The sequence below is a fragment of the Ascaphus truei genome, chromosome 19 (assembly GCF_040206685.1).
Source record: "Ascaphus truei isolate aAscTru1 chromosome 19, aAscTru1.hap1, whole genome shotgun sequence".
Classification (NCBI taxonomy): Eukaryota; Metazoa; Chordata; class Amphibia; order Anura; family Ascaphidae; genus Ascaphus; species Ascaphus truei.
In genome coordinates, this window is record NC_134501.1 from 10,957,621 (window position 1) to 10,974,732 (window position 17,112).

At 44.3% G+C, this 17,112-nt stretch overlaps 1 protein-coding gene across 4 annotated transcripts in view; it reads left to right on the top strand.

The window, feature by feature from the left end:
* DRC7 (dynein regulatory complex subunit 7) overlaps positions 1-17,112 on the top strand; it is a 56,502-nt gene that overhangs the window by 38,981 nt on the left and 409 nt on the right. For all 4 annotated transcript variants that reach the window (XM_075576523.1, XM_075576522.1, XM_075576525.1 and 1 more), the window contains 10 exons: positions 2,056-2,178; positions 4,825-4,894; positions 7,179-7,307; positions 7,384-7,512; positions 8,238-8,464; positions 10,237-10,452; positions 12,628-12,738; positions 13,270-13,380; positions 14,425-14,619; positions 15,818-15,957. In XM_075576523.1, the coding sequence (XP_075432638.1) occupies positions 2,056-2,178; positions 4,825-4,894; positions 7,179-7,307; positions 7,384-7,512; positions 8,238-8,464; positions 10,237-10,452; positions 12,628-12,738; positions 13,270-13,380; positions 14,425-14,619; positions 15,818-15,957 (1,451 nt within the window). The remainder of the gene's footprint in view (positions 1-2,055; positions 2,179-4,824; positions 4,895-7,178; positions 7,308-7,383; positions 7,513-8,237; positions 8,465-10,236; positions 10,453-12,627; positions 12,739-13,269; positions 13,381-14,424; positions 14,620-15,817; positions 15,958-17,112) is intronic.

Below are 17,112 nucleotides of genomic sequence, written 5' to 3' on the forward strand. Positions count from 1 at the left end.
AACTCCAATACTCAAGGGCCACCAACAGGTCAGGTTTTCTGGATATCCCTGCTTCAGCACAGGTGGCTCAAGCAGTGGCTTAGTCAGAATGTGTGTGTTTGTTGGAGTTGATCTAGAGCAAAAGGGGTTTGGTAGGGCATTGACGGCTGCGACGAGTAATATTGTCCTTGCTAATGATCAGGTGGAGAGTGAAGACAAGGACAGAATGGTTTCATTAGTGGATCTATAGTGTGAAGGGAAGAAAGCCATTCATTTTAATCTATTTTGTTGACCCTTTTGCTGTCAGAAACGCATTGCTCAGCATGCTTAAGGGTTAATGGACAAATGGTGTGATGTGGTTAAAGGAACTGTCTCTCTTAGAATCTAAGAGGGTTATTAATTAAATCGTAGTGGTTCAGGTCGGGGCACTTTCATCAGGAAGTATATAGGAGAGTCTGTGTGATAGTAACCTAGTTGGCACTATCGCAGTCTAAGGCCACGCGTATAGTGCCCGCGACGGGCGACGCGACAGGTGACGTCACCAGTCGTCACTAGCAAAAGTTATATTTTGCTTCGCGGCGGCGGCGGCGGCGGCGGCGCGGGCGTACTGGCATTTGATTGGTTCAGGGGCTGTCACATGAGATGACAGCCTTTGAAAAATCAAATTTTGCCAGCTACGAAAATTTGCGACACAACGTCGCTCCATCGCATTATCAACGTCGCTCCATCGCATTATCTCCGTCGCATTGTCACCGTCGGCGGCGGCGGCGGCAGTGCATTTGTTTTTGGGCGGCGTCGCTGTCGTCACGTCGCAGGCACTATACGCGCGGCCTTGGAGAGAAAAAGTGTATCAATGGTAGTAACATGTTTAAGAGGTTGGATATGGGTAATTAATGCCATTATTTAGTATTTTTTTCATTCTTTTTTTTAAAATCAGTTTGCAAACATAAAATAAAAATCCAAATGTCTCAGACAGGTCTGCAGCCCTGCACTTCCCCATTATCTCTTAGCAAACAGCGCTTCCACTGCAGCCTGGGATTCTGGGTAATGACATGCAAATGAGCACAGTGTGTCACTCTTTATTTCTTATCCATTTAACATGGTGCCCTATAAGCTTATGCCTGCCGCATTACACAGCTTTACATGAGAGCCTGGGTTTAAGAAGTACAGAGCCAGTAACTCTACTCACAGACAGCTGTTTTGACCTTTTGGGTCTCATCAGTGCGAGGCTGGTTGCTGCTTATGCCGCGTGAAACATGGCGAGCTGAGAATTTAGAGTGCTTTGGGTTTTTTCTGGCTATTCCTTTTTTTTTGTGATATTCTTGTTTTCAACAAGAGTTTGCCCAGAAACCCCCCGCTCTCTCCCTCTTTTTTGTTGGCTCTCTGGTAAGAACAGTGTGGGCTAATGGTAAAGAAAACACTTGGCGGACAAACGCTCCTCCTTCATTCAGAGGCCTCTGAGAAATACCGATTTGTAATGAATTTCCAGAGAAACAAAAGAAGCCGCTTTTCTTTTGCATTTAGCATGGTTAGAATTGTTTAAGGAAGCCAAATTGATTGTTCAATGCTTTACAAAAGGTTCTTTAGCGGCTGGTTACAGGGGACTTCACATTTAAGGAGTGCAGTGGTTGTGTCAAGATGTTTTAGCAGGTGGATAAAGATGGTGGGTGACCTTGATAGAAGGGGGATGTTGAGAAAGAACGATTAAAGTTGACGGCCAGGAATGACAGTAGCTATATGATGGAGGATGTGACGAGAAGTGGGAAGTGGAGTTGACCGGATAGGATGATTATTAGGGATGCACAATGCGTGGAATGGTTTTCATAAGGGGGTAGAAGGGTGGTAGAGGTTGCTTGGTGGGTGTATGAAGCCCCTGAGTAATAAATAAAAGGAGAGGTGGTTTGGTAAGGTGGTGGAGAGGTGGTTTGGTAAGGTGGTGGAGAGGTGAGAGTAGCAAAAGAGGTTTGGTAACAATAATAGGGATCAGAAGACAAGCGAGATAAGGTGGCATTGGGAAGTAGTCAGGCACATGGTAGATGGCAGAGGTAATCAGGAAGGGATTTGTTATACCCACAGGACATGACCTTTGACCTGGGTGATCCTGTGTGCTGGGAGTTCATGCTGCTGGGCACTTCCAAGCCTCTGCTCTCTATCCCTGATATGGACGAGGAAGACGAGGAGGAATCCAACGGAGACCTGGTGAGTCCAACAGACGCAAAGCGCCGGGACCAATATTTATATAAAGATACAGAAGCATAAAACAACCGCATCGTTGTGAGCGCCACGCCGTACGTGGTTGTATGAAGATGAGAGCCACGCCGTACGTGGTTGTATGAAGATGAGAGCCACTTTCATAAATACTCGGACTCCTTCCTGAAACATTTCCCATTTTCAGGACTTGGTTCTGCAGCCTAAAACATTTACCCCCTAATAACAAACAATCTGACCCATATCGCTGCCGAACTTCTCCCGTGGATAGTTCATCCCGCCCCAGTATATATCCTGGTTTTGTGTTTTTGGATTGTTTGAGGGTTGGATGACCCACAGCCTTCTCTAAGTCCTTGCATCTAAAACATTGACCAGGCAATAAACATTGCAGAAGCTATATGTCTTTCACGCCAAACGATCGTTATGCCAATAAGTTGATGCTAACGGAGTCATGCTATGTTGCACTTTTTAACAACTATAGACAAAGGCACCAAACTATCACTGTTTGAGACAATAGGTCCTATTCAATAAATTGATAGAATAGTGTAAAATTGCAAAATTGTCTCGCTGTCTAAACCGGAGGAAAAAAATGCGTTTTAGGTGGCTGTTTGTTTCTGGCTGTACAGCAAATTAAAAAAAAACACTTATGAGCACATTCGCACGTCTCAGACAAGTCCACAACCATTCCTTTCCCCATATTCCCTCAGTGTACCATGCTGCCACTGCAGCCAGGAATTCTGGGTAATGTCGTGCAAATGAGAACGCACACTCTGGCTGCGCAATGCCACGCAGTATGTGGTTATCTCCTTACATAACACAACATGACTGAACCTGTTTAACTGGGGGCGAGATTTTTTCAAAGAAGAATTATAAATGCAAAAAACGATTTGATTCTCACCACAAATGGAATAGGTGAAGTCGTTTTAAAGAGAATCACTTGAATAGGTAAAGGAGGGAGGTTTTGGGGGGGTATAAGGATTGAGGGAGAACACTACAGTGGACTTTCTCTGTCTCTCTCACAACCACCACAATATTGCATACCTAGGTGACTGACTCATAGTTGATTATTCATTAAACTGCGATAGTGCCGATCAGGGCACTATCGCACATAAACTCTTATTGAAGTCAATGGGTGTTTCAGTGCTGATCAGCACTATCGCAGTTTAATGAATAACCCCCACGGTGTCAAATTGACATTTGATGCGGAAAGTTCATGCAAATTAGATTATATTTTTTTTAGTGATATTTGTACACAGTAATGAATATGGCAAATACCCTGATTTTTATCACATCAAATTGCATTCTGTTTTCCGCCAATTTTGCATGTCAAAACTCGCAGTCCAATGGAAAGGTTTCAGTGGGTGAAACCGGGAGTAGTTATAGGAGAAGTCAGGAGAGCAGTTACTCGACTCAGAATTCTAATTGGATGTATCTCACTTTGCACCTGCTAGCTTTGATGTGGCATCTCACTGTGCTCCTCTGTGATTCACTGTGGCATCTCACTGTGCTCCTCTGTGATACTCTGTGGCATCTCACTGTGCTCCTCTGTGAGATCTAAGACATGCACTTAGCAGCAGCACAGCCCTCATCATTACTCCCCCAAATGCTTTAGTACTGCACACAGTACCAGGCAGTGCCTGGAGGAGGCAAAGAATACAAATGAAAAAGATAATGTGTAATGTTTTTCTTTTCAATCTCAGTAACATACTAGCAGCATAAGTAGTGATATATAGTGCATGCTGTGGGTGCTGTGATGGCACATGCTAAAGCAATGGGCAAAAATAGCGCACACTAAAACAGAGACTCACGGTCCTAGCGGTTTCAGGCCCACACCTACTGTACCACCTACCTGAGGGACGGCCATGTGGACCTGATGTCTATCTCCTCTTTTGAAATGAAAGGTGACTGTGCACTGCGAGTATGCTTTAAGTACTTTCTTACCTGAGTCTCTGTTTTTAGTGTGCTGTTCCCTTATCCTGTTTTTGCCTGTGTATGGAGTGTGGCCACACTTAGGCCTTGATTATCCCAAGTGCTGCCGAGCGGCAGCGCTATTCTGTGACGTCACCAAGCGCTGCCGCCGAGCAGCATCTTGATTTATACCGGGGAGAGAGAGCAGGGGAGGCTTGGAGGCGTGGCCGTGCGCGGTTCACACTCATTGGCTGAACCGCTCACGTGACACAGCTGTCGCAAGAAAAAAAAACTAATTTCTCAGCCTCTTCCCCAGTCGTCCGCTCTGCAGTTCGGTGCACCGCGACCGTCGCAATCAGTATGAGCAGTTTAATCGGATTTATGCAACTTCTTTTGGCGCCGCGCAGCCCCACCACACGCAACGCCGCGCGCGTTTTGGGGTATAATCACAGCCTTACAGGGATACATGCACCTATTGAAAATGTGCCTAAAGCTTCCCTTGCTCGGTGGTGATATCTGGGAATTAACCTCTATTGACTACATCCCAAAGCTATGAAACATTTGGGCCCAGTGAATCTCATTTCCAAAGTCTTCATAACGTATTCATGCCCTCCCCTGTACAGGACTGCAGAAGGGATGTTAGTGCATATTCCTGTCTCTATCTGTGTTTCTTAGCATAGAGAAGCTCTTAATTCATCCTATGTTTTCTGTATATTACTCTGCTCACAGGACCACGACAGTAACACGATTTTACAGATGCCACCGTCTTGGGTTCTGCCCATTGTGATCACGCCGAAAGGTCTGTATTCATCCTTATTCCTCGTGCACTCTGTTCATTTCCACCGCTTCTCTCCATTCACCCTTCTCAAGTTCTCCCCTAACACAATACCCGCTGCTCCTTCACACTGCTTCTCCACAAAACTCCCTTCTGCCTTATGATTGTTTTACACCTTCCGCTGCACCTTATTCACCCTGTCCTGCTCACCTTATTCACCCTGTCCTGCTCACCTTATTCACCCTGTCCTGCTCACCTTATTCACCCTGTCCTGCTCACCTTATTCACCCTGTCCTGCTCGTCCCTTTTATCCTTTACTGATACAATAGGTAGAGAGGTCTGTGCTTCAGAGAGCTTACCTTATATTTCCGCTAATTTCCTACTGCCTGCCATATACATTCTTAGGTTCTGAATTGTAAATACCTTACAAAGTGCCCAACGACACTGCACCCCATTACATCTAAGCCCTCGTCTCCACATACTGCCCTAAATGTCCCCTACGTTCTGCCATGACCTCTGCCTCTCCTCCGCCTGCCTTCTTGCCTCTTCCCACTCCCACCTACAAGACTTTTCCCGTGCTGACCCCTCTCTCTGGAATTCCCTAGCACGCATCATCAGACCCCCAGCTTTCAGGCATTTAAAATCGCCCTGAAACTCCACCATTATAAGGCATCCTTACACCCCCTAATATCCATAACTGGCCTGTCCATTAGGCGAACCTAGGCGGTCGCCTAGGGTGCAAAGGTCCTAGGGGCGCATTAATAATAATAATATATATTTTTTAATTCCTCTTATTATTTTTTATTTATTTATCTTTTTTTTAAATTATTATTATTTTTCCTTTTTTTGTCCGGTATTTTGGCGCCCTATTATTTTGCGTCGCGCTGGGGTGCGGTCGCACCCCCTGCAGCCCCGATAGCTACGCCACTGTTTATTTTATTTTTGAGGCGCAAATTTTAAGTTTCGCCTAGGGCGCATGAAACCCCCGCGCCGGCCCTGCGCAACCCCAATCCGTAACAGGACCAGCTGTGCAGCCCGACCAGATTCCACCCTCAAACAAACTCCGTCCCACAATGAGCCACAATGAAACCATTTGTTTCAACATTGCCCCTTATTCCCTCTAGAGCGTAAGCTCTCCGAAGCAGGGCACTCACTACTTCTGTATCTGTTTGCGCTTGTTTGTCCTTATTTGGTATGTCATTCTGTTTATGTAATATACATAACTCTGCACAACCCATTGTACCGCGCTGCGGAATTTGTTGGCGCTTTATAAATAAACGATAATAATTATACTGATATATGCACATATACAGTACAGAGGTTGCTCGTGACACTCTTCCCCCTGATGTTGCAACATATGACACCTGAAAGAACAAGAAAGGCTGCTGCACCGGTGCATTAAATATGCTTTTAATTTGCACAAATGCAACGTCACATATCTGTGCAAAGTGCTGCATTAATGCTACAATACATTTGCGTTTTGAATAAATATGCAATGCTATATCTTGTTTTCTGTGCCCGGACTTTTCTAGATGTATGATTTAATAATTATAGCTCTTGTGTGATTACAGTGATTATAGCTCTTCAGACTGACTCATACCAACATAAGTCATTTTTTTAAACAGCTTTTGCATTTCACAATATCTTTTTCACAATATGGTTTTGATTCTCAGCAGTTTAATCAGCCTGTTCCCATACGCCTTGATGCCCCAACAAAGACTCAGTACTATTGAACCATCAGCATATTCATCCTGTATAGATCCTACCTGCACACCTCCCACACTACGTCTCCCCTACTCCTCCTGGAACCCCACTTGGCTTAATTTATTTGAACATTAAAGCAACTTTTCTACCCAATTGAAGAAGTTTTTATTTGACCTTTTTAAACTTTATTTAAATTTGAGGGTCACCGGAGCAAAATGACCCCAGTCTTACCAGCACGAGATCCCCAGGTCCTTGCGTACAACTGTCTCCCCGCTATATCACTGCCAATAAGCCAGTGAATAAAAGGAAAGCTGATTCCATAGGAAGTCCCCTTATTCAGCGGACTGTGGGATTGACATAATCACTTCTCTGAAATATCACCTACGGTGGTGCAAAGACTGGGAACGCTCTGCACATGGGGACCCTGTGCTTGTGGTGAGGTAGAAGAATAAGGAACACACATGTATAGAGCTTGCTGCTTTCATTTTAATATGTCCATAGTATGTTGACATATCCCAAACACATACCACTGACACTATTTTCCCAAAATCCTATATTCCCCGTCCGCTTCTCCTCTACGATACGTCTTAATGTTTCCACTCAGAGTTTGAGACCCGCTGCCCAAAGGGAACGAAAGTCCTGCAGTACAAGAAGGCAAAGCTGGACAAATGGGCCCCCTACTTGCAGAAGAACGGATTAGTATCCCGTCTTGCCACATACCAGGACACAGAGTGTAAGTAGCAGCCTGCAGGGAGAGGGCAAGGAGGGGAGATAAAGATCAGGCGTCTTAGTTCTGTCCTTCCGTATAGGCTCTCAGGAGGTTGACATCCAAGACTGGTTCCAAAACCGACTTGACAAGCTGAACATGAGGCAGCAGAAGAAACAAGTTGGAGTCACAACCGAGTACTTCTCTCCCGGGCGTAGTGATGCATTGAAAGGTAACCGCCATCAGATTTAGCCTCAATCCAATATAGACTAGGACTGTGGGATCAACCAATAAGAATGCTTCTTTTCTGTCTTTATCATGTCTCTGGCTTCCCTGTCTGATTGAATACTAAAAAGGTTACCCCGCATCTAGTAAATAATGGGATGGCGGTCCTCCCTAGGTAGGTATATGAACATGAACTAAGCAAGAAAAAGTTACCTAGTGTGGGCATAATATTTTAAATAATTCACTAATCATCCAGGAGATGGACGAGTGCCGACATTAGGTTACTTTTTCTTGTTTAGTTCATGTTCCCTATCTGATTACCTGTTTCTCACCTCATTCTCTGTCTCAATCCCTCATTATTCTCTCTCCCAGCCCCTCATTATTCTCTCTCCCAGTCCCTCGTTATTCTCTCTCTGTCCCTAATTCTGTATGCTATGAATCGGTCTTCCTCTTGCTTGAGAAGATTTCAGACCTATTTGAATGAATAGGTAGGGGGAAGATGCCTTGAGAACATTTTGAACGGGGCACTCTGTGTCCCATCACTCTCATTTCCATATCTCTGCTTTTTCAGTCTCCAGTCCCTCTGTTTGTACTGTAACTCGTCCATCTCTCGCGTTCCTTTGTCCCTTCTTTATACCCTGAAGAGCTGAACTCTTCTACACGCACTGGAAACCAACGTCACAACATATTTGTATTCCTTTTATCCTCTCTGAGTCTTTTTCTGTCTCCCAGTTCACTTATATCGGATCCCAGCCCCTGGGACAGAAAGCAGCATGATGTTTTACAGTGAAGCTCGTCTGGACGGCTTGCAGAAACGAGACGAGAAACCTAAAGAGATGACAGAGACATTCCACGGCCGTTCAGACTTCCTATATCACAGGCACACCCAGTTTGGGAAGAAGTCTAAGAAAGTGGCAATAGCTGGGGGCCCCTCTGAGGCTACTCCAAGATCAATACTGGTACTGATTGTGACAGAGTAACCCATATTAGAAGTTGCTGGGGGAGTTTAAGATATACTGGTGTTGATTGGGGGGAGCCTGTGTTTGTACTGACCAGGAAAGAAGAATCAATGATGGTAGTGACTGGAAGCGATAGATACTTGTAATGGCTAACAGAGAAGGAAACCATACTGGTACTCACCAGGAAAGAGGGATTCATAGTGGTACTTACTTGGAGAGAGAGATGAGTGAAGCTGCAAAGAGAGGGACCCATTCTGGTACTCATGGAGGGAGGCTATCCATACTGGTATTGGCTTGGAAAGAGATAGTAAACTATTGAATGTGCCCATCCGCTCACTCCACCAACTCCAGGTTGTATGGCAATACATACTTACATACCATGGTAATCATTACAGACTCCAACTGATAGTTTGTATATGTATTTGTAGCTATTTCTCTAGCCTCTGACTGGCTACTTATGTAGCAGCATCCACACATGTTTTTTACTCCATAGATATGGATTTTGAATAAGGAGATATATCCCTGACATGTCTCTTTACTAATTGGATGGCGATGCCACATTATACACCAGCTCTAAAGCTATACTTTAATGTTTACTTATAGACATTACCTTACATGCCTATCCTAATATATTAAGGTGATCCTTTATATATATATATATATATATATATATATATATATATATATATATATATATATATATATATTTCTGGATTTTCCACCTGAGGTCAAGACTGCATATTTGAGCCTTTGCAATACCATACCTGCCATACCTAGCCCCACAATATATGTATACGGATATACCAATGGGGATCATCTATATGCTTATATAGGTAGTATTTGCATTATAGCTACCTTGCCAACAACTGTTGTGTTAATTCCACTACTACTTACTAGTGGACCTAGATAGAGGACATAACTACCTAAAAGAGACTTGTTAAACATATACAATCTACTTCAAGCTGCTGCATGTGTAAGAGTAATATATTTACTATCACACCTAGTGGGAGTCTGTTATACTTTATCTGGATACCAATCGATACTGCTAGACCTATACATTTAGATACTCGCTTACATTTGGGCAGTAGTATTGTTTTGCCCCTCATTGGGGATTTTAATTATCACTGTAAATAATTTCGCTATCTGCCGTTGTTGATGGTTAATAAAACTTAATTATTTTCATTATATATTATTTTATGTCAGTGGTACATATGAGGTGTAGTGAACACCTTTTTTCTGTAGGAACATTGGGATTCCTGATTATTATATCACATCTATATAACTCTATAATATGTACTTTGCGAGCAATATACATGGACCTTCTGTGAGAGCTGTACCTTACATACCAAGTTATTGATTGCTTGGAAAGAGAGACCAATATCGGAACTGGTTGGGTGAGAGGCATTTATATTGGCTTTAGCTGCGAGATCGGGGCCCATACTGGTACTGACTGGGATAGAGGGCCCCTTACTCATGTTGATTAGGAAAGAGCTCCATCTTAGTATTAGCCAGGGGAGAGTGGCCTACACCAGACTGGGAACAGATACGAGCGCGGACGGGGAAAGAAGTATTCATAGTGGTATTGACTTGGACACAGAGGCCTGTAGTAATACGCAGTGAGTTTAAATGGTTTTTACTGGTACGTACTAAGAGAGAAGGATCTTTACTGTCTCTGGTTGCAAGATAAAAACCTACGGTAGTGATTGCTTGCAATGTGCCCAATCGGCTGGTGTTATGGTGAACTCACAGCGGGTTCCTTTCATTCTCTGCAGAAGATCACAGAGCGTTTTCATAGGAACAGGGAGAAACCAGCTAATGAGGATGTGGCAGAGCGCATCTTCCTGATACCTGAGGATCGCATCCAGTTGCGCTGTCACCGGGAAGATGACCACATCACCACCTCATACTGGGAGTACCTGAAGCCCAGCAATCTGGGAGAGAAGGGCACACACGTGGTCCTGACCCCGGAAACCTGCATCTCTTACCAGGTGAATGGTGAGAAGGAGAGGAGAGCACTCAAATACCTTCCCTCATTTTCATATACTCTGCATTAAACCCATTGGGGTTAACCATTTACTAGTTCTATTTAACAAGCTGCATAAATGTATACAGTCCAATATCGTTAAACTTGTATATTTTCTAATTTAAAAGACGAGTTCTTTGAAATGAGAAAATGAGAGCCTGCTCATCTCGCCAAGAAAAAATAATGTGAGCAGGTCTTACACTGACTGGATATTTACTTAGTCTCAAAGTTAAACTTCCCATGCTTCTCTCTTTCATTCGGGCATAAAATAACTTTTGACCAGTTTGGAGTGTCTGCTCCCTCTCGCTTTGATCTCCCAAAACGTAAGTACTTCTCTTAATTTGTTATCAGATATTCTATTGAATTATTTCGTTTTTATGGCTCCACGTCAGTTGGAAGTGGTAAGTCTTCTTAGCCTACAATTCAGTATAATGGGTCTGCCATTGGCTGCTCTTCCATGCCCTTCTCCATACAGGGCCACACCCTAAAAATGATGTTGTGTGCAGCGTATAATTATATTCTGTGAATTTGTCCAATTTGGGATCATGGAGGAACATGTCTCTTCTCTTATGTATGGAAAGAGAGACAGAGAAGGAGAGAGGGGGACATGTCTCTTCTCAGGTGAATCCACGGAGGGTGCGGAGACGAGAGGAGGGACATATATGGACGACGATGAGGATGAGAGTAGATATGTTTCTTACCCTTTGAATGGAGAAGGGAAGAGGAAATAGGAGGATATCTGGCAGTCAGAGGAAAGAGTACGGACATTGACATCTGCGTTTGGAATGCTCCATTTAATTTCAGGAGAAAGAGAGGCTGGGTGAGGCAGACACACACAGGGGCACGTCTTGCTGCCCCTCTTAAATCCTGCACTTAATATCATGTGGGAAAAAAGAGATGGTAAAGAAAAAGAAAGACCTTGAAAGCTTACCAGGTGGAGTTAGAAGGGGAGAATAAAGGAAGCGAAAGAGGAGAGGGGTACGAGCGAGCAGGGGGAGGCATCTTCAAGCCCTAGGACAAGAAGAAAGCATGAGAAGAGGGCTTGAGCAGCTGACCTTTGAAACGTCACCTTACCATACATGAAGATTTATGAGGGAGGATTGATGGGGAAATGTGGCAGTGACTGGTTGAAAAAGACGCGTTCATCCACATGTAGTTCTGCTAAATTGTAATGTGATTAGATACTCGCATTGTAGTTACATTAATTTTGTTCCAGGAGAAAACCGACAATAAAAACCATTGGACCATTTCTATACAGTATTCGGTATATACAGTACCCCGCCTTCCTGATACTAGGAAATGGCAATCAGAATGGCCACCAGCTAAAGGTGCAGTCTCAATGCTTTGCAGTCCTGTCTGGCAGCAAAAGGCTTGTTCTAGTCCAGGAGTAGCCAACTCCAGCTCCTCAAGAGCTACCAACAGGTCAGATTTTCAGGATATCCCTGCTTCAGCACAGGTGGCCCAATCAGTCGAAGACTGAGCCACTGATTGAGCCACCTGTGCTGAAGCAGGGATATCTTGAAACCCTGACCAGTTGGTAACTGTTGAGGAGCTGGCCACCCCTGATGTATACGATATAATCCCATACGATTGTGAGCCCCGTCTTTCTCTTTCAGTGAATGTAAGTTGGTTTTACTGAATAGAATGCGTATTTAATAAAGTCTCCCAGTTGCAAAACTGGAGCAAGACCAGTGCCGAAAACGTGTGCCAGATTTATCAAAGGGGGAAAAAAATCCATTGCTTTCTACAGGGTGATACCTATAATTCTACTTTTCTCCCCAATTTTGCAGCCGGAAGTTTTTGATAAATAGAGCTCTATATCTTCAATCCCTTAATGTGCTTTTGCAACATTCACTGCTTCGTGCGTTTCCTGGGGAGATCTTCCTCACCGCTCCAGGCGCAATAAATGAGATCTGCTGGAGAAGGCAGAACCCCTTTCCAGGGGTGTCACTGTCTCATCTGGCAGGAAAATGGTTAAATTGTTATAGTGACAATCGGGGCACTGCAGCATGGGAACGCCCATTGACGTGGATGAGAGTTTCAGTGCAGTAGTGCCCCGATCAGCATTATTGCAGTCTTATGCATAACCATCAGAGTCGCCCAACACGTCTGACGTCCAGTCTCTCTGTCCTTCCTACAGGTGGAGCCTTCAGAGAAGTTCAACAAGCAGCTGTATGTGTACGAGACGCTCATTAAGCTGCAGCAGGCGGAGCGGAACGCAAAGGACCGAGTCAGAGAGTCTGAGGCAGAGGTATTAGGGAGAGAGAGTAGTGCCCGCTCTCCTTGGGATCTGGTGCAAGTCACTTTATTTGCCGGTGCTTTAGGCACCATAAAATAGATTGTAAGCTCTACGGGGCAAGGGACTTGTACCTGTGACATTCTACATGCAGTGCTGAGTACATTTTTGGGCTATATAACAAAATATTATTATTAAACATATTTTGATTGTCAGACGTAACAGGAGCAGCATGTATAAGGAGGAACAGATCACATACATTGGGCTCTTTATATCATAGGACAAATTCCAACGCTAAGTCTATATTTTGTCGCAAACCTACAATAGACAGCGTCTATGTATTAATCTTCCTTGCGCCATTTCAGGCGCCATCTGCGTCTGTCTGCGACGACATGAGGGACTGATGGAGTACATGGAAGGCGTTAGGGGGGGGGGGTTAAATTTGCATATTGGTGCATGTCTAAAAGAAACTGTGGTTATGTTTACTGCACGGAGGGACTGTATCTTGCAAGGGGGGGTCTAACACAGTCCATCCCTTGCTGGCAGGTTCTGAAGATCCTGTCTGTTCGGGCCCGGGAAGAGGCAGATCCTCAGCTTACCATATCCATCTACGACACAGAAAGAAATGAGAAAAGCATGAAACAAAGAGAGACACAGGTGAGAATCCACACCCCCTCCGCACTGGGATGAGACGGGATGCTCTGCTGGGAGCAGGCATGGGGGGAAGCCGGGATTTGCCATACCTGTTATGAAAGAGATTAAGCATTGCTCAGCAGTTTCTTTTTGTAGGAAAGGGTTAAGTTGGGTGGTTCTTCAGTTGACGTAGTTGAGGTTCTGGTTAAAGCAATGTTTAGTCATCTCTAGGTCAAATTATTGTCCATAAAGCTCTAAGGGGGAGATTCACTAAGCTACAATAATCGGTTTGGGATCTCAATCCCTTGTTAACTGGCATTCAAATCAAAGGCAGGTAACATGGGATCGAGTAATGATTACCCATATGGGAGCTAAGGGAATTCCGGCCTAACAGGGAATAGTTACAATTATGCTCTGTAAGGCTTTAGCACAGGATGGTTACATTGATGCTTTTTAGGGCTCTAGCATGGGATGATTGAAGTGATGTTTAGTAGGGCACTAGCATGGGATGGTTGTAGTGATGTTTAGTAGGGCTCTAGCATGGGATGGTTGAAGTGATGTTTAGTAGGGCTCTAGCATGGGATGGTTGAAGTGATGTTTGGTAGGGCTCTAGCATGGGATGGTTGAAGTGATGCTCTGTGTAGCTGCATCAAGATACATTTTTTTTTAATGTATGGAAAAGACGCATGTGATGCAGGTCTCCAACATGGGAAGTGTCAAGTGATGCTCTATTGGGCTCAAGAGGAAAATGACTAAGTGATGCTGGGCCACAGCTGAGGAGATGATATGATGTCTAGAACTGGAAGGAAAGTGAGGCTGTGTTTAGCATGTAGTAATTGGGCCTGTGTGATGGTTCTAGGCTCATTTTGGTCCTTCCCTTGGAGAGATGCTCAGTGGAGCTGAAGCATGGGACAGTTGAAGTGATGCTCTATAAGGCTCTAGCATTGGATGATTTAAGTGATGCTCTATAAAGCTCTAGCATGGGATCTTTTAAGTGATGCTCTATGTTTTGCATGTATTAATCAGGTTTTGTTGGATATTTCTAGTCTCATTATTGTCCTTTCCCAGGAGCGTGCTATGCAAGAGGAGCGACAGCGCCGTGCCATGTTGGAGCTGGATTACCTTGCTCCGTTCCTGGTTCAGCTGGGAGACCCTGAGAAACTTACCCGCTGCCAGGCGCAGCAAGTGAAGAAGGACTGTCTGAGTGACCTGAAAGAGAGATTAATTGAGAAAGCCAACCTCATCCAGGCTCGGTTTGAGAAGGTACACAAGTCACCTAGGAATCACTGATGAAAGGTCCACATGGGACCTGAAACATTGTCTTTCCAATGTTCTTGGCTGTCACATTAAATGGAGAACTTCATTATGAACTTGTGAGTATAGCTCTACTTTGCAAGTCTCTTCTAAGACAGAGGTACACTTTGAATTGTAACAATATTGCCATAAATTGCATCATTCTTGTGTTGTGCCTGAGCATTAATGTTTTCAGGTTTTTGCTCCCCTTCTTGCCCCATGTGCGCTGGCTCACGATTTGAGGAGTGTCAATAGGTGGAATTACATGACACAAAGATTGTAATGAGATATAAGAAAGTGTGCCTCTGTGCGTCACTTTTCCCCCTTTCAGCCGCATGAAAATATCTGCCTGATCTATGTTGGTCAACTTTATTGTTTAGAAATCTGCACCAGATGTGTAAGGTTGCCAAGTGTCCAGTATTGAACCGGACTGTCCTGTATTTGGACACTCTGTCCAGTAAAAATGAGAGCTAATACTGGGCATGTATGTGTAAACTGGTATTACCTCTCTGGACACTGACCGGCTTGGGGGGGCCGCGGGTTTTACCCGAGCTGGGAGAGAGCAGGGCTGTTGCTAGGGGGCTTGGTAATGCCGCCAATTGGGAGGAGGTGTCAGTAGCCTAGGAGTGAGGCCAAGGAGAGGAGGAAACAACATGGAGAGGTGTGTGTGTGCATCTCGAGCACGTCAGACTTTTCACCATTGTGTCCAGTATTTGTGGAGAAGCTGCCCGGCAAGCCTAGATGTAAGAGTCTGGCTCAACAAACTTGTTACAGATGACACAATTTGGAAGAAAAAATAATGCAGGGCGTCAACAAATTTTCCAGTACGTTAATACAGAGGCCCCAAAAAATACTGTCAAGTTGCCTTCCCCTTGCTCATAACGATTTAAACTCTGTGGGATGTAAAACTTCCTGAGCAATAGAAAGACGGCTTCACAGCATATTGGGTAGAGGAAACACAGCCTCCTTTTTATTATGCTGTGAAGTTCCTTCCACATGCTGCAGAAGAGATCAGTTCTATTCCAATGAATGGGACTAAAATCTTCTCCAGTACATGGGAGGGGGTTCACAGCGTGGTGAATCAGGACCACGCTGCCTTCCTAAAATGCCGTTGTGTTTCTCTGTCTACCCCTCTCACTTTCTTACACACAGTATATCTCTCCTACAGGAAACACAGGAGCTTCAGACGAAGCAGCAGTGGTACCAGCAGAATCAGATGTCCATGAGTAAGGACGATGAGGAGATTTATCTAGAGTATTGTTCAGAGGCCATGTTCCGCATCCAGATACTGGAAAAGCGGCTCAAAAGGTACTTCCAGAGACTTCGTCGAGATCTGCATTAATGTTCTAAATTCAGTATTCCAGGGTGCATTCGGACAGCCACAACCACCATGCTGTGTGCAAGTAACTTATATATATGCGTCTATATATACAAGTTCATGTTGTAAGGTACTCAAATTTACACATAGATACTCGCTTAGGAACACAAGAAAACGATTCATAAGCCTTATAACTGATTAATGCTGGCACTCTCAGGGACTTTAGAAAAAGCGAAAAAAATATTTATTAGTAATAATAATCAAGTTTTTTCATATACAGGCATACCCCTGTTTAAGGACACTCACTTTAAGTACACTCGCGAGTAAGTACATCTCGCTCAATAGGCAAATGGAAGCTCACGCATGCGCCTGTCAGCACGTCCTGAAGAGCAATATCGGCTCCCTACCTGCACCGAAGCTGTGCGCAAGCGGGGAGACTATAGAGCCTGTTACACATGCGTTATTTACAGCAGTTATGCATGTATGTGACGATTGCCGTACAGTACATGCATCGATAAGTGGGGAAAAGGCAGTGCTTCACTTTAAGTACATTTTCGCTTTACATACATGCTCCGGTCCCATTGCGTACGTTAATGCGGGGTATGCCTGTAGTACTTTTCTCCCAATGGGACTCAAAGCGCGTCTTAATTACAGTATGGTGCGCGGTACGCAGCACATAGGAATTTTACAGATGAGCTTGCAATCCATGTTTTTGGTGCCTGACGCACAGCGAGATATAAAGTGACTTGCCCAAGGTCACAAGGAATTGAACCAGGTTCCCAAACCAAAGGTGATTCAAACGCAGTGTCATTGTTTGCAGAGTCAGTGTCTTTATTCAATAAGACACTCTAGTGCATTAACATTTTAGTGTGGGACGGACCTTGATAGAGGACCGAAACATTGATGTACATTGATATATACTGTATCAATGTGAATATAAATTGCAAAGCCAGTGCAACCAACCTCACACTGATGAGACCCAAACAGTCGAAACAGCTGTCTGTGTGTGGTTTGACTGGCGTTGCATCTAATCCCATGCTGTGTTTATAAGCTGTGTGAACAGCGAGCATTTGCTTATAAGGGTTCCATGTAAAAATGCATTTCAGGCAAAAGGTGACACATAGTGTGCTCATTTGCATGTCATT